At 50.4% G+C, this 16,871-nt stretch overlaps 2 protein-coding genes and 1 long non-coding RNA gene across 15 annotated transcripts in view; 1 reads left to right on the top strand and 2 right to left on the bottom strand.

Moving 5' to 3' along the window:
- CTCF (CCCTC-binding factor) overlaps positions 1–8,485 on the bottom strand; it is a 36,678-nt gene extending 28,193 nt beyond the window's left edge. For 2 of the 9 annotated variants that reach the window (XM_032985342.2, XM_032985345.2), the window contains exons 1-3: positions 4,687–4,812; positions 4,056–4,205; positions 2,408–2,518 (exon numbers count right to left, since the gene is read on the bottom strand). Coding sequence is in view for 1 of the 9 variants with exons in the window: in XM_009966764.3 (XP_009965066.2) it covers positions 4,056–4,076 (21 nt within the window). In the remaining 8 variants the exon portion in view is untranslated. Of the gene's footprint in view, positions 1–2,407; positions 2,519–4,055; positions 4,206–4,686; positions 4,814–8,442 lie in introns of those variants that run through there. The other 7 variants (XM_032985343.2, XM_009966764.3, XM_042797435.1 and 4 more) reach the window with 6 other exon arrangements.
- LOC122153884 lies at positions 7,697–10,208 on the top strand. Its single transcript, XR_006165728.1, has 2 exons — positions 7,697–7,945; positions 9,720–10,208. It is a non-coding gene; the product is annotated as an uncharacterized LOC122153884 (long non-coding RNA).
- A 5,423-nt stretch (positions 10,209–15,631) lies between these two features.
- The window catches only part of RIPOR1 (RHO family interacting cell polarization regulator 1), a 33,648-nt gene continuing 32,408 nt past the window's right edge, over positions 15,632–16,871 (bottom strand). For 4 of the 5 annotated variants that reach the window (XM_042797432.1, XM_042797430.1, XM_042797434.1 and 1 more), the window contains one exon: positions 15,632–16,250. In XM_042797432.1, the coding sequence (XP_042653366.1) occupies positions 16,153–16,250 (98 nt within the window). In that variant the 3' untranslated portion in view covers positions 15,632–16,152. The remainder of the gene's footprint in view (positions 16,251–16,871) is intronic. The other variant, XM_042797433.1, reaches the window with a different exon arrangement.

Genomic DNA, 16,871 nt, shown 5'->3' with positions numbered 1-16,871 from the left:
CAAAAATTTTATTTCTGCCAACCTGCAGTATGAAAACTGAAGTGCCTCTAAAGGGTTCTCTCACAGTACATACTACGAAAGCAAAACTAGAGTTTATATTGCACCTCCACTGCAAACAGTTTAGCACATAGAAGAAAGCTACTGTTTTAAAATGTAGTATTGTTACTTATGTCAAGTACATCCAACCCAAAACGGGGGCATTTTTAATTCAGTAGCATTTCTCGCTTTCATTTTAAATCTCTGGAAGCTAGAGGTGGTTTCAAAGGAAACAGTTTTGCAAACTGAATACAAGGAGACAGAAGAACTACACAAGAAGCTGAAGTAATTGGCCAAAAATCACTACTGGTTCTACAGCAGTGAAAAGCTCTTCCAGGAGCCAGTCCAGAGCAAGGATGTCTCTTTCATCAGTAAACAATGGGAGAATTCAATTCCCTTGACAGTGATTTTAAACATACAGCAAAGTTTACTGCTCTATTTCAAAGGAGTAAAAAAATGTTTACAAGTATTCAAATGCTGCCATTACTACTTGTGGTCTCAACTACCTTTTCAGAAAGCCTCTACTTACTCCAAAATAAGGCATGGTTCCATAAAGGCTTAAATCAAACTCAGAGCTGCAGTTTTTCCACATCCTCTTACATCTACTTGCCCACCATCCTTTCTTTTTTGAGGGTGTGTGGGGGGGTGTGTGTGCAAGGGATGGACACACACAGGAAGCAAATTCAGCTGACCAACTCATCACCTGGCTTTGCAATTGGCAGCACATAAGTGGAAGGAGATGGGGTCACAACAGGCCTGATGCAAGCCCACTTAATTTTCCAGGGAAGCCATGACTTTTACTTCCATAAATGTGATGGGAGTTATTCCTAACATAACAAGACCTGTAAATTCACTTGTATAGCTTCTATCAGTATGTTGAGAAAAAGAGAAAAAAAATTTCATTTCTCCAATACAAACATTAAATAGAAAAAAAAGCACCCTACAAGGACAGATCAATGTCCATTTAGTCCAGCAGTCTGTCTCCAAAAGCTCAAGCAGGAAACGCTGTGTAGAGAGAACAGTCTGTCACATCTGAAGTTTACCACCCTCATCCCAACACCGAGCCACGAGATTAGGGATTTTTAGCCTTTGGACTTGCTGATTCTTTCTGAACCTACTGTCTCCAGAGTCTCTTACCAAAACAGGTTTTCCACCAGTTGTGTTTTCCCCATTTTTTCCTCCTACAAGCTACAGGCTAACCACAACACCCACTGCACCTACCTAAAAAGTTGGCCTTGTGTGATTCTAGGAACCACACCAGAGAACAGCAGAGTGGACGCAGACTGAATTTCTGCGGAGAACACAAGTGGTAGCAGCAGAGCTACTCTATCTGCCTTCTTAAACATCCAGGAAAAAACAGAATTGCCAAACTCAAGCATCAGATGCTTCTGTTGAAACTACTATCCAGAGGAGCATGTGGACTATATGCAAGTTAGCTCTGCAGCTGAGACAGTTCTCATGCTTGCATTTCCCCCTTCCCACCTTTTTAACATACATAATACATGAAAAGTACTTTTAGCTTTCAGCAATCTCCACCTAGAGATGCTTAATCCACCATCAGGCTAGTCACTGTAACATTCTGGAAAGCTCAAAGTGTCAAGCACTTGTGTCAAGTCTCCACACATCATGTGTTATCATAGCTCAAAAATTATTAAGTGTTGTTTACTCCTTCCACAGCTTTACACTCCCTAGTTTAACTTCTGATTAATCTGGTGTTTTACTCAGCAACCACTTTAAAACAAGGATCACTGCATATAAAATAATTTCACACAATACATAAAAATGCAGTATCTATGATCAATAAATTTTACATAGCAACACAAAAGAAATAATTTTACAAAGCTATATTTTCTGAAGTAGATTCAATAAAAATCACCTTGCTTCAACCTCACTGAGCATTTTCCATGCTATAAACTGGGAAGGAAGAAGCCCTTTAGTGATAAAGGCTTGGGACTGGCTGGACAGCAGCACTGCTGACAAGGTCCTAGGGCTACTTGGTAGACAGCAAGCTGAACACTAATCAGCAGTGTGCCCTGGCAGCAAAGAAGTAGCGTTTATCCTACTAACAACTCATACTACAGCCACAGATAAGGATTTTTTACAGTCACAAGTTTGGACTAAAAATATGGCACACTATTTTGACACACGTCCAATATAATATATCAATACATGCTTGCTTTCTCCTGTTCAGATGATTTTACTCCAGAATTCTAAATTTATCTCTGTTCAAAAAGAGGTAAGCAGGTGAAGGAGGAGAGGAGCTGCTCCTCATCTTTTTTCTTTAGCATGACCACCTCTCATTTAATCACCAAGTCTGACCTCTTGCAATTACAGTTCTCTAAACGTATATGAAACAAAAGAAGTTCAGTACCTTGCAGCTGGCTGAGGCAACTTTCCAAATTTTCTCCACAATCTTGATTCAAAGGTGTTAAGAAATACACGACTGCTCTTCATATCATAATCCAACGGTTAATCAACTGCACTGTGAAAAAGTCTTTTAATTTGAACTTATCTGGCTACATATTATTGTCGCATTTGTCAGCAAGATTGAAAAAAGCTCACCAATATCCAGTATTATCCTTGCCAGGGAAATATCTGAGGACTCTAATCAAATCACCTCTCAGTTTTGCCGAGCAGCTGCACCGTAAACTCTCAACACTGCACTGCATGGCATTACTTCCTAGGTCTCCATCAAATTGGAGATTAATCCCCCTTGCAGGCAGTAATTTTTTTGTTTGCTTTTTTAAGTGCTGATGCCAGAACTGTATATAGTATTTTGGTAATGACTTCAACCCACCCCACACAGGCAAGAATGTATCTCTGCCCATTCCATTAAGGCATCTGAGAACTACATTTGCTTCCTTGTCACAGCATCACCTTGGAAACTCACGTTTAAGCTGTTTATCCACTATGACTCCAAAATGCAGTTCTGCCACTGCTTTCTTGGATATCATGTGCCTTAATTTAAATTCAGCCGAATTGCCTTGTTCCCAGATGTACAGCTTTACATACGGCAGCCTTAGCACACACATCCAAATGGATCTACTTCACCTGACAATCATGATGGCTGCCTTAGTGCTATTTGCCTTTCCATGAGCCACATTTTTATCATGCAAAAGTTCTAAAGCAACAGACAATTTGCACCAACAAAATTAGTCATGAAAGCAAATTGTGACAAGCAATTACCAGTTTTTGCTGAACATCCATGGAAACTATTTTCTCGTACACCCCAGGACTAGTCCTGAACTATCCTGAATTGAACAGCATTTACAGGATATAAAAACTAGTGAATATCAATAAGGTCCTCAACATCAAGACAGATCCCTTTAACAAAGTCTAATAACACATGTAACAAGCTCTTGTTTCCTTAAAGCCTTATTTACTACGATTAATTACATACTTTTCTCTCCTTCTTAACGAAATTCTGCACTAAGAATAAATGGGAGAGCTGCTAATAATGTAAACTACCTATGTATTAACACCATGCAGTGCTAGTCAAATATACAAGGTAGCTCAGGTATGTCTGCACAGCATGGCATTACTAGCTGCCTTGTTCATCCACTCCATCTCCCTTTAATACTGATATATCAGCACTTCTCCAACCTCCTGGAATTTCCCTAGTGTCCCGAAGTGCAACTATACGATATTCCTTCCAACACTACAGCTAGGGATATTCCAGTGTTAAAGGTGGAAAAAAATACACTGACCAAGGCAAACATCTCTCTCACTTCCCAATGTACCTTGGTGGTGGGGGTTTTTTGGTGGGGTTTTTGTTGTTTTGTTTTAGGTTTCGCCTTGTGTTTGGTTTGGGTTTTTTTAGGTGTTTTTTCTTTTTTTTTTTTTTTTTACAGAAAACACCACAACAGAGGAATTTCAGAAGCTTTCAGAACAGCAACATAATTCTAAATACCTGAAAGAGGGAGTAAGGATTACTTTGACATCCCAATTAAGGCAAGTAATATTCTTGATATAATTGGACCAAACTACTTTCTCCTCTACTTTACAGATAGCTACTTTACCTGCTGATGTTTGAGACTCATACAAGCTTCTAATCGTGATGCATATTAATACAGACAAAGGTGTATTTCATGCTCCAAACAATCTGTGATTTGGCTTCTGTTTTGTTAGAATTTGACAAGTTCAATGATGTCAACAGAAATTTTTAGATTCTGGGGAAAAAAGAAGAGAGGTAAAGTAAGATTTTCAGTATAAGATGAACTTAGTTCACAGTCTCTTTACATTTGAGTGAAGCTTTTCAGTGAAACCCATGAAGCTTTAGAAACTTCACGAGTTTGTTTCTGTGGCAGAGAAATAAGATGATGCTGATAGGTGACTGATAAAATATGTATTTGGGCACACTACCTGAACTACAGGATGTAAAGAAACCACCATCTAGCACAGCTTGCTGCACTATTACCAGCAGAGTATTCCTCTCCTGTGTTACCTGGTCAGCATGTCCTAACTGATCCCTATACCTCTTGTGCCTTTAAACACTTTTAAACATACCTGACCTCACCTCTTAGTACCAGCTCCACAGAGCACATTGAAATCCTTAGGTAGCTGACAGCAAAAAGTGGGAAGGCTGGAACTGAAGGTGTCCAAAAAAAAAGCTTTATAGAAGAAATGCAACTGTAAACATCTACGACTTACAACTTCATCTGTAGGAATAGGTAAGGAATAATTCTTCATGAATTCATTCTATCACAGCTCTCCCCTAAGTAACACGTTAGCTGCATCGTTCTTGAGACCTGTTTCTGTACTACTTCTGTATTTTCACCTGTTAAGAACAATATTGGAAAGACATTAAGACTTGACAGTTCCCATGTTTCTAAAATACTAAATGAGGGAAACTTCACTTTAGCTTTAATATATATTAGACACCAAAACTGAGTTGTTCAGTGTAGTTACCTGAAATGTTAATATGACCTGAAACATAAAACTCCCTACCCACCTCATGTTTATTCTGCTCTTCTTTTCAAGGTTAATTTTGTTAATCAGGAAATACTGATAGCACTGAGCTGAGCAGCTACTATTTAGTTTTTGTACTACATAAGTCTAGAATAAGCATATCTCACTTAATTCCTGAAGAATGATGGATTATTGGAAAGAAGTGGGAGAAGCAGCAGAACAGGGTGTTTTAAATGAAAATCAAATATCCTTCAGTACAAAAAAAAAGCAACATCTTCAGTTACAGTCAGGACAGGACAAATACTCTAAATTTCAGCAAAAAATCTGAAAAAAAACAAACCCATATTCTGAACCATTTTTATAAGCAGTAAATATAACCTCTGAACAAAAAAAAAAAAAAGGAAATTTCCTGGATCTGTGTGCGTCTCTAAGACCCCGTAGCACTGCAGAGCAGTAGGACTTGATACTGTATTGAAATTTCAAGGTTTAGTACAACAAAGACTGAACTGGGCATCTGAACTAGAGCCAGATGGATGAACAGAGGTTTGAAGTTAAGCAAACAAATCAGTACAGTTCAGTAAGCTAACACAAACAAAACAACCACCAAGTCAAAGCTTTGGTTTCTCTCAGCTCCAGTGTGGAATCTGAAAGCTAGCAGTTCAGCCAGTGGGCACCTTCATGTGTGCAGGTAGCAGCAGTGACAGTTCCTTATTACACATATTTCTGGAGCACGTACGAGCACAGGAAAAAGCAGCATTCACAATTCTAATGCTCTACTACTCCCCTCAAGCATTCCCTTTCTGGTAAAGAAGGGGTAAGAGAAGCAAGAGTTGCCAGGATAGGTGAATCAGGGACTTTTTAAGCAAATATATCAATATAGATAATATTTCTGAAATAGCTAACGTACAAAGAACGGTTCAGACAGAGCAGAAAGAGCTATACAGAGGTCAGAGCTCAACACAAGTTGCTGCTACAAGTGATGAAGAACCTGCCAGAGTATGAGGGATAAGGGCAAGTAACAGGTTGGCTCCTTCTTTTCAGAGAGTAGATAAGCCTGATAAAGTGCAACATCCGGCTTCCAAAAATCTTCATGAGAAAAGCAGTAGTTCTTGGACATGAAGGGGAATAGAAGAAATTAAATTCCAGAGTAGGCTCTATACAGGAATTCCTAAGCAAGTCAGTAGTCACATCTAATTAAGATTTTTTTTTTCTGGGTAAATGCTGAATAAGGAGAAGAACAACGTGGGTCAGCTTCTGGCATTTTCAAGAGAATAGCAATGGTACTGCATCAGGCAGGTATCAACCTGCAGCCACAAGAGCTGGTAACGATACACACGTATTAGCTGTAGTTCATATTCAAGATACAGCCTGCTAATATGAAAAGCAGTTCATGAAATAGCTCTTTCCTTCAATAATGCTGCAGGCACGAGTTGCCAGCAAAGTTAATGCTGTAGTGACGGTTTCCCAAGCTCTGTCTGAATTAGATGAGACTCGCTGTATTATTTCAGTGGCAGGGCCACTTGAGGCTATATGAACTCAAGTTTCACATCTTTTGCTCAGACTTTAAGCCTCAAAAATATTCCACAAAGTTTCAAGAGTGTCAATGAAGCCACTCTGTGCATCCTAATAACCCTTCTTATGTACAGTATAAGTAGAGACGACATTAAAATTGAGCTAGCATCCAGAAGAAAAACAAAATGGAAGTTAAAAAAAAAAAAAAAAGCATTGCTTTGCCCTTATGCTAAAATTTCTCCTTCCTTCAGTTCTCTTGATGTCTTCTGTTCTAAAGTAAAATGTTAGATACGGCTTAAGTAAGAACAACAGCTTGAATACAATATGGAGCTATTTCTTATACCAACAGGCTCCTACAAATTCAACAGGCTCCGCAGAAGCAGAATCAACTGGAGAACTTGAGAAAATATTTGCATGCTTCCTGCACTGAAACAAAAAACACATATACTGGAAGCGGTAAACAGTATTTCAGATGCTTCTAATGACACCTCTGGAGTTTATTACCAGAATTCAATAACTGGCAGGAGGTGAGGAACAGCCATGCATTTATTTAAGGGGGGGGGGGGGGGGGGGGGGGAGAGAAGACTGGGTAAAAAAAATGGGAAGTCACAAACAGGAAAGCGAGCTCATTCTCACCAGCAGGCAAGTCTTGAGGATTACACCAAACAGAAAGGGATGCGTATAACACGACAAAATCCCTGTATCAAAGTAATTTCACAAAGCTAAGGCAAGGCCAAATCTGACACCGTATAAATACATTTACTAAAGAAATTTAAAGTTGACGTAGAGAACAAAACGCAAACTGTTTAGAAACAGAGCCTGTGCGATTTCCTCTTCTGCATCACAAAAAGAATCGGGTTTTGTGCTTCGCTTCCCCCCCCCCCCCCGCCGAACAAACCCATGCAAGAGAGGGAATAAAACCGGGTTTTGTGATGGGCTTTCGGGCTCCATCCCTAAGCGAGAGCCCGGCTGCGGAGGGCGGCCGCAGGGAGGCCGGCAGCCCGGGCCAAGTGGAAGCCAAGTGACACAATTTGTCGCCGGGTCGGTGGCACCCCAGGTCCGGCCCTTGCCGCCCACCACGCCGCGGCGGCCCGAAACCCCGCGGGTGGGGTGGGGGTGTGGGCGTGGGGGGGGTGCACCCGCTCTCCGGGAGCGGAGCCGAGGTGAAGGGGGGGGTGATGGGGGGGGGGGGTGTTGGGGGGGGGGGGGTTGGCGGCCGGGCAGCGCGGCGAGAGCGGGCGCCCCCCAGCCGTGCCCGCGTCCCGGTGCTGCATGGCGCTGCTCAGCCTGCCTTGCAGAGGGAGCTCGAGTCCCGCTCTGCGCCTCGCAGCGCCTCTCACTCCGCAGCACACGCCAGCGCAGCGAGGCGGCGGCCGGCAGGAGCGGGACACGCAGCCGCCGCCGCCGCCGCCGCCCCGCGGCCGGGAACCGGCCGGAACAGCCGAGGGACGCGAACGGGCGGAGGGCGCCGGGGCCGAGCACCGCAGAGGTTCGCGCGAAGACGGGGCGGGGAGGGGGGGGGGGGAAGCGGCGGCGGCGGCGGGTGGGGAGCGGGCCCGGCTCGGCGGGGCGGGGAAGGCGGGGGAGGGGAGGAGGAAGGGACGGGAGGGGAAGGGAAGAGGGGGGTGTGGGGTGGGGGGGGGGGGGGGGTGTGCTGGCGGCTGGCGTGGCGGGGAGGGGGCGGTCATCAGCCCCGGTGGCGCGGCGGAGGAGACAAAGGAAAGAAAATGGAGTCGGGGCCGTTGGCTCGGGCGGGCAGGGCCGGCGGGCAGGGAGGCCCGGGCGGGCCCGCAGCCCAGCGCCGCGCTGTGGGGAATGGCGGCGGTGGCAGGCAGGCAGGCGCCGGCCGCGCTGGGGACGATAGAGGGAGACAAAGCCCCCTGCTTCCCCGGCGGCGGCCGCTGCGGGGCCCCAGCCGAACCGGAGCCCCATCGTGACACCTAGAGGCCGGAGAAAGCGACTGCAAACCCCCCGCCGCCAGCTTACCTGCCGCCCGCACCCCGCCGAGCTTCGCTCCGGCCGCCGGGCCCCGCCGCCGCCCCGCGCCGCCCCCGGGCCCCGCGGAGCCGCCGCGCCCCGCACGCCCCGCCGCGGCCGCCGCCAGCGCCCAGCACCAGCCCGCGGTTTAATCGCTCCACAGTCGCTTCGGACACAAAATGGCGGCGGGCGGGCGGAGTGCGCCTGCGCCAGCGCGGCTGCCGCGGCCGCCGGCCGGAGCGGGGGGGGGGGGGGGGCGGGTGGGAGGAGGGAGGGCGCGCGGGGAAGCGGCGGCGCGGGGCAGGCTGGGAGCCGGCGGGCGGGGCGCGGAGGGGAGGGAAGGGGGGGGGGGGGGGGGGGGGGGGGGGGCGCGGCAAACGCGCGCCAACTTCAAACGCGGGCGTGCGTCGGCTGTGCGTGCGTCGGTGCGTCACGCGTTGCTGAGGGCGGGCGGTGGCGGAGAAGAAGGAGGAAAAGGGGGAGGGGGGGGCCGTCATTTTCCCGGCCCCTCAGGGGAGCCCGGCGGCGGGACGGCGGGGTTAGGCGTCCAAGCAGAGCCGGTGGGCTCGCTGGGAGCTGCTGCCCCTCCGGCTCTGAGGGCCCGCTGCCTTCTCCCGCAGGGGTCCCCTCCAACACCCCCGCCTCTCCTTAGCTTCACATAAAATTCAACCCCTTCTTTACACCCTAAGGAAACTTTCAGGCCCAGCAGACCGGCACCCCCGCGGGAAGGAGTTCCTGAAGGGGGGCAAGGCTACAGCAAAAGTCCGCGCTGAAATTGTGTGCCTTCCTCCGTGCTGAGGAGGGGTTTGCCGGTTTAAACACCGAAGCTTTCCTTAAGGCGCAAGAGGAGTCGATACTGTCCTGAATTAATCGCTGGGAAAGCCGTAGGGCGATTTTATAAATGCCAACAGGTTACTGGAATTAGATGGTATTTGCCCGGTGGCTTTAAAGCACCTTGGGCTTGCCAAGCTCGTAATCGAGTGGGGCAAACAGCTCAAGTTAGCTTCAGCACTGCAGGAATGGTCAGTGTGGTGCCAGGTATTTAGCAGGGAGCTTCTAGGGAAGTTAACAGGGTTGGGTCCTGCCTGGGAGAAGTTAAATGCCGCAGCGTTTGCTGTCCCTGACTTTCCTCCCCCACCACCCCCAAAAGGTGGAAACAGCCTCAGCATCCGTAGTGAAATGCACGAATTTATATGAGAAAGCACGGGGGGCTCGCGTGTCTTTCATTTTCGGCAGTTTCCTGTGTTGCTGAATCTTCTGGGTTTAACGTTCTTTGTCATCTCCAGTAGCGTTGTTGCCGACCCATAGCTGATTGACAGGCAAGCAGAGAGGAGGGAAGAATTCTATGAGCTCGTGCTGCATCCTCATTGTGCTTTCTTACCACAAAAAACGTGTGAAATGGAGCGAGGGTAATGGGTTAAAATATTAATAGTCCAAAAATAAGATGCATTGGAAGGAAGCTGCGGTTTTTGCTCCTTTTACCTCTCAGTCCCTGGAGGGCAGTAAGGCCAGGAATTCAGGGAGAAGACTACGTGTAAAGTAAACCTCGACACAGGACCTGTGCTAGTGGGACTAAAGGGTGGCTGTTACAGCTGGAACTGGTACTAAAAATCCTGCCCCTAATTTTTGCCTTTTGAGATGTCACTGCAGGGCAGACTAAAAGCTGTTCAACAGCCGAGGCTTTACCCTGACCTGCTTTACAAGGGACAAAACCATCAAACAAACATGGCATACATTAACGTGTAAACTGTGCCCTTAAATCCTGGTCTGAATAATGCTTATGTCTTGTTGAGCTGTGTGGCGAAGAGGAGAAGTGTCTGCCAGGCTCCTGCTCTGCGAGGAGGCAGTTGGGCTGAGGGGTGGTGGCGAGTGAGAAGATCGGCTCCCGACCCTGCTTTACGGGTTTCTCCTGCCTGAGCTCTCCCGGTCCTTGCAAAGGAGCAGGGCACGGGTGGCAGTGCCGTGGGCTGCGCTGTGAGTACCGATAGTCCTTTCGGGGATGTTGACAGCCGAAACCGAGTTCCCTCCTGAGGATTATGACACCGAGCCGAGTCCATTAATTCGTTACAGCTGGGGAACTGTAACTTACAGAGCGGCCAGAGGGGACGAGCTCCGTTGAGTCACGAGCATGTAGCTCTGTTTCTTCAGCCTTGGCTGGAGGAGAAAAAGATCAGTTACAAAGCAATGGCAAAAAAGTGACCATTAATTATGAGGTGACAGGGTGTAGCCCACAGCCATGACCTCTGGGGTCTTCACTGCATGAGAAATTTGAGTCATACAAACAGAATATCCTGAGCTGGAAGGAAACCACGGGGATCTCTGAGTCCGACTCCTGTTGGACTATCAAAAGCTTTGCTAAAATCCAGAAAACCCACATACATTGCCTTCTCTTCATCCACGAGACAGGTTGGTGTAAAACGAAATTAAGTCAGTACGGCATGAAAAATCTGCTAAGAACATTTCTGGGGGAATGAGATTCTGTAGTGTGAATTTTTAAAAAAACCATTTACATTTAGTCTAAGCTGTCAACCCATCAATTCTCATGCTGTAATTTGGGGGAGAACGGCGTATCTTTCGTGTGTAGCCATGAATCCTGCTTTAAGCTCAGAAATAAGTTCAGGCACGAATCAAAATGGAGGGGAGCACTGGCTGTGTGTGAAATTGCTTCTTATGCTCCTTTAAACACTCACACAGGACTGGGAGTAAAGGAGTGCTCATGACCCCTCTGCCTTTTGTTCGTAGTCATCCTATGGCAAAAGGTCACTTGTTTTTTGCGGTAGGAATGTCGATGCTTAGGAAGCAGAAGTTGTTCTGGCAACCACCCATCCCCGGACTTCTCCTGCCAGAAGCATCCCAGACCATCCACTGGCATGTGCCTGGGGTCTGACCTATTATTGGTCTTGGGTTTCTCACTTGGAGGCGCTTTTGAGCTGATTTGCAGAGGATTCAAGCCTCCAGCTGCTCCAGTCCTAATTGCGGGTGCTCCTAAAAATCAGCCTCCAAGCGTGTCCAAATTAGAAACCCGGAGGCAGATGCTCTTTCTAGAAAAGTTGCCTGAGCGAGGCCTTTCCCAGGGACACCTTGCCCGTCAGCAGAACGGCAAAAACTGAAGCTGAGGAGCTCCTGGCCGCCTTGCTGAGGCCCCGGGTGAGCCCACCCACCTCGTTCCCTGCTCTTCCCAGCTCCATCCTTCCAGCACCCTCGTGCTGTATGAGCCCTCGGGAGTCACCACCCCTCTCCTCGCTCAGCTCGAAGGAGGACAGTGGTCGAGTTTGAGACCGAGTGTTAAATTCAGTTTCGGAGACTGCCCGGAGCACACTTTGGTCTCTGTGTGAAATGAGGCCCCAGCTGTCACCCTAGGAGTGGGCCTTGGAGAACAAGCCGGTACGTATGTGCCTGACAGCCCCGCGAGGAACATGTCAGTGATCACGAGGAGGTGGTTGCTTTGCTGTGGTTCAACGCAGACTACTTTGCTGTTCAAATCCTATCTCAGTTCCCTACTGAATGCCCTGGAAACATGATTCCAAACAAGCCTGGGGTAAGGTCAGAGGTCCAACTTGGAGGCTGCTTAAACTGGAGATTTCCAAATTACAACACCCCCCCACACCCCCCCACACCCCCCCAAAAAAAAAAAATGACTTGGCATCAAGATTTGGGTCATTTCTTACATGAGGGCTGATTGGAGCCCGTGGCACTCCGAAGTGGCAGCTTCTGCTTGGGGTCATCCTGGCTGGTGGGTGCTTCTCGGTGTCACAACCCACACCCTGGGCAGCTCAGCCAGCCCCGATGCCGCCCAAGAGGAGGGTACCTTGGCTGATCTGCTATTTTGTGCTGATGATCTGCAGGGGCTCCTCAGGACGCTGCCCTGAAACCAGCAGTTAAAAACCGATACCACAGAGCGCTCCAGAAACCATATGCACCCCTTTAATTAAAAAAAAAAAAAAAAAAAAGCAGCAAATGGGGAAAAGGAACATCTTTCCAAAGCCGGAGCACATGGATAATGTAACCGTGACACAGACACCCTCCCACGGGCTGCAGCTCCTACAAGAAAAGCAAGTAGCTGCTGAGCACAAGCACGTCCGTACGGGAGGGAGATGTTTTAAGCGCTGACACAGATTTGGCTGACAAACATGGTGCTGGCACGCTGTCTCCTTTGAAATAGCAAACAGGCTGCCGCAAAACGCGCTCCGCGGTGCCGTGTCTGTCCCCGGGTGCTGTGAGAGTGGCTCCCAGGGAGTTCACGCCACGAAGCGACGTGGTTCCTGCGCAAGGGCTGGAGGAGATGTTCGGTCCCAGAGGGAAAAGCTGAGTCCCCCGCCTCCTTCCAAACAGCTAGCTCTTGTGATTGTTGTCCTTCTCCCCAGCCCTAAAAAAGCCAAAACCCAAGCCGATTGCAAACTGCAGTGAATGGTTTTAGTGAGTGCTCTCCAAAAAAACAAGACTTTTTTGGAAAGTTTAGTCCAGTTAACATGGCAACCCTGCAATTCCAGGTGGCCTGGCAGTGTCTGTGGGGCAGAGACCCATTCAGAGCAAGGGGCTGGGCAATCGGTTCCTAAATTAATCTGTTCGGGGTGTTTTTCCCCAGATATTTTTAAAGCCACATAAATAATGAGATTATTCCTTGCGCTTCCAGAAGCAGAGTCATTTTGTTCTGACCTGCAGCTCTCTGCCTGCCCTGACAGAAGGCTGCTTTCCTCCTCCAACCTCAAGGTGTAGCTTATCTTGAAAAGTGGTATTGTGCTGCAGGGCTGGGGCTAGCTTTCAGCAGGGCGAGGAGGACACCCACGTAGGTGAGTGAATGGAATTCGTGGCTCTGGCCACTGGAGCACTGGGCTGGTTTTATTCCCCGGGAGTTATTGAGGGGAAAAAGAGACCAAAGATGGCTGGGCCACTTTCCACCTCCCAGGTGCTCTTGTCTGCAGCTGTGTGTGCCAGCCGGGACCCACATCCCACCTCTCTTGCTGCCTGGAGCTGACGGTGTGATGCAGTGCTTTGGGAGAAACACAGCGCTTCCCTCCCGGGGCTTTTCCAGCCCCTGAAGCGGGTGGGAGAAGGCTAAGCGAGCGGTGATGCAGCCAAGTGTCCCCTGGCTACCCCTTTCTCACAATCCCATCTACAGACGAAACCACATCCAGAAGTGGTTACGCTGAGGCAGTGTCCCACCTGCGCCACCCCGCGCGCCACCACGTGCCGAGCAGCGCTGGCACGGAGCTGCGCGCTGGCCGTGCCCCTGTGTGCCCGGCCACGCGTGGCGTTCTGCCCGAGCCAGCCCAAAAAGCTTTGCCCCAGGGAGCAAAAAAAACACGGAGGCTGCAACCTGCTGGGATTTGCTTAGAAAGCCCGGGAAGCACTGAGGGGCAGACCCTGCTCAGCCTGAGGGGCCATAAATCCCCGGCACTGGCAGTGCCAGCGCGGTCGCTGCCCGCTCCGGTGGGGTCCCTGCCTCTGCTGCCTTTTGGGGCATCTTTGCTGCTCTAACCCACTCCCCTCTCAGGGGCACAAGGGCCACTGAAATGATTAAGGGATTGGAGCAGCTGTCATATAAGAGGAGGGTGAGAGAGCTGGGACTGTTTAACTTGGAAAAACAAAGGTTGGGGTGGGGTTTCTTATCCGTGTCTGTTAGCACCTGGTGGGGGTAAAGGTGGCAGAGGCAGATGCGCCTCGGTGGTGCCCAGTGAAAGACCAAGCACCAAATTGGAACTGAATTACAGGCTTTCAGAAACTTCAGGAAAGCTTTTTCTGCGAGGATGGTCAAGCGCTGGCATAGGTTGGCCAGAGATGTTCTGGCATCTCCATCTTTGGGGATACTGAAAACCCAACCAGATGTGGTCCCCAGCTCTAGCTGACCCTGCTCTGAGCAGCAGGGGGTGGATGAGCATTTCCAAATGTCCCTTCCCGCCTCAATTATTCTGTCGTTGATCTGGTGTGGTTCAGTGATGAGGCTCGCACCAAGAAGTGCCGAATCTTTATGGGAATGGGTTTGAAAAAGCAGTTCAGCTGCGTAAGCTCTGGCCCCGGCTCTCTGGCCCCCTGCTTTTGGGTCAGGCGCTGTGGTGTGTGCCCACCACAGATACAGAAGACAGTAGAAACCGGGGCTGCCCTGGTTTTGGTGGCTCCCGGGGCTGGGCATCCCCGTCGTGTAGCCCCAGTGTGGCCACCCCATGCCACCCCGGGTGATGCCTCCCATGCCCGGCAGCCAACGTTTGGCAACATCTCAGCAACTCTTGCAAAGCTCAGGGAAGGTGGAAACTCCTTCCGCTGCTGAAAAGGAGAAACTTGCTGGTGTAAACCTGCGGTCTTTTCGGTGAAAGCGAAGCCCACCATGGGAGCGGTGTTGAGCCTCAGCTTTCCAAGCACCTGGGAAAACCCCGGCTGAGCCCAGCTTTGTCCCTCCGTCCAGAAGCATTCCTCCACCCATTTATGAAGACAACGTTGGAAATGGCGTTTTAAATCCCTGCAGTGACAGCGTCCCTGGAAGGCAGGACAGAGAGGCATGCTTGTGGGACCGGGCAGTGCCAGAGAAATCCTTTCTGCTCCGGTTGTGCCAAGCTAGGAGGGCCAAGAGTTCCGTGCCCTGGGCTGGGTGACAGGTCCCTGCTTTCCTGCACATGGGGCCGTGAAGGGCACCCAGCAGCCCCCCACCCCCCCAGTGCTGGCTCCGACTGGAGCTTGCTGGTGGCTGAGGTGCGGGGCAGGGCTGCACTTGGGCAAGGCCAGACATCACGATTACACCCCCTGAGGCCACCCCCCACCACCCTCCAGCCTGCTACGCTCATCCCCAGCTCACCCGGGGCCAAAGAAACACCCGCACAGCGACACCGTCACTCATTAAAGGTTTGTTTTTATTTCTGGTTTAAAATCAAAATTAGTCGTTCTCTGTAATTACATTATATATAGATTTATAGAGACATTATAGAAAAGAATTTTTTGCTTTCGTTTTTTTTCTGCAAAACTCTGTAAATAAAAAATAAAATAAAACAAACAAACAAACAAACAAAAAAAAAAGAGGTGTGGCCGCTTCTGTCCGTCCGTCTGTCCGTCCCTCTGTCGCTCCTCCTGCCCCTGCCATCCGCAGCACTTCCCAGCAGGCCAGGAAAGGCTCTGGGCTGGGGCCACATCTCACTACGCTCCCTACAGCCACAGCCGGGGAGGGACAGGAGCACGTGGAGCTGGAAAGAAGAAACGCCAGCAGAATATATTAATATCTCATATTTCATTTTATTTAAGTCCTGGCGACTCCAGGTGGCAAAGGGCAGCAGTCCCCATGGCCCAGGCAACTCCTGGAAAAGAAACGGTGTGGTTTCCAAAGTGCAGGTCCTTCCGGGGCAGGGCAGGTGCCCTCGAGCAAGAGGAAGGCAAGAGGAGGGCAGAGAAATCCCGTACATCTATCTCCCTGCCGCTCCGGTCCCAGCAGGCGCCGAGGAGGGCAGGAAGGGTGGGCTCCCCGTGCATTTTAAATAGCAACCAGAGGGTGGGATGTGCAGCCAGCTCCCCCCGCCCAGGGGTGCGGACGTGGCGCCCCGTGGGGCGGGTGGCAGGGGGAAGCGGTGCTCCGTAAGGCAGCGTGCGGGCCGCGGCAAGCTGCCGCCGGGGGTAATACTGCGGTGTGCTGCCGGGAGCGGGAGCTGCCGGGTCCCGGCCGGCCCCAGTCCCTGCGAGCCCGGGCGGCCCGGTGGTGCCTCGATCCTCAGTGGGGTGGCAGCGGGTTTGCGTGGCGTCTCAGAAAGCTGTACTGGCCATGCTGGCTGGTGCAAAGATCCTCGGGAGGCTGTCCAGGGTCTCCTCCAGCCGCCGGTGAGCTGATTTACCATCTTCCCCTGCAAGTACGTGCCACGGTCAGTGAACTGAATTGCAGCAGCTCTGTCCCCTGCCCATCCCCAGCCACCTTCCCCGGCCTTTCCCGGGAAACGTGGCTAACGCCTGGCAGAGCTGAGCCGGCGTGCTCCGGCCACAGAGTGGAGACTTCTCTAGTCCTCCTTAGCACACTCCTGGGCAGGTCCCGGCTGGGATCCGGCTCCGAAAGCCCCTACAGCTCCCCATTCAGATGTTGCAAATCCTGTTCTTCAGCTGCCTGCTGTACCCGTGCCCACGCGGGGCAGGGATCACGCACACGGGGCAGGGATCACCCACGCGTGGGCTGCAGGAGTGCTGGCTGGTGGAGAGCCTAGCTCGGGGCAAAGGGGCCAGGGCTCGGGGCTCTGCCGGCTCCGGCGTCCCAACCAGCTGTGCACATCTGCATGCACTGGCACGGGGACCCCGAGGGCTTCCCCAGGACCCCCGGACACACACACGGGGACGCACACATCCACGCTACAAGCTGGCCCCGAGATCTTCGCCCGGCACCCCCGAACACAAATCTGCCCGCAGCGGGCAGCCCCTGCAAGAGGTGGTGACACGGACAATCTGCTGGGACATGGGACACAAGGCACCTACATGTG

This window comes from Tyto alba, unplaced genomic scaffold, assembly GCF_018691265.1.
Source record: "Tyto alba isolate M040663 unplaced genomic scaffold, T.alba_DEE_v4.0 Super-Scaffold_26, whole genome shotgun sequence".
NCBI lineage: Eukaryota > Metazoa > Chordata > Aves > Strigiformes > Tytonidae > Tyto > Tyto alba.
The sequence above is the reverse complement of the archived record's forward strand: the minus strand, read 5'-3'. Positions and strand labels throughout refer to the sequence as shown.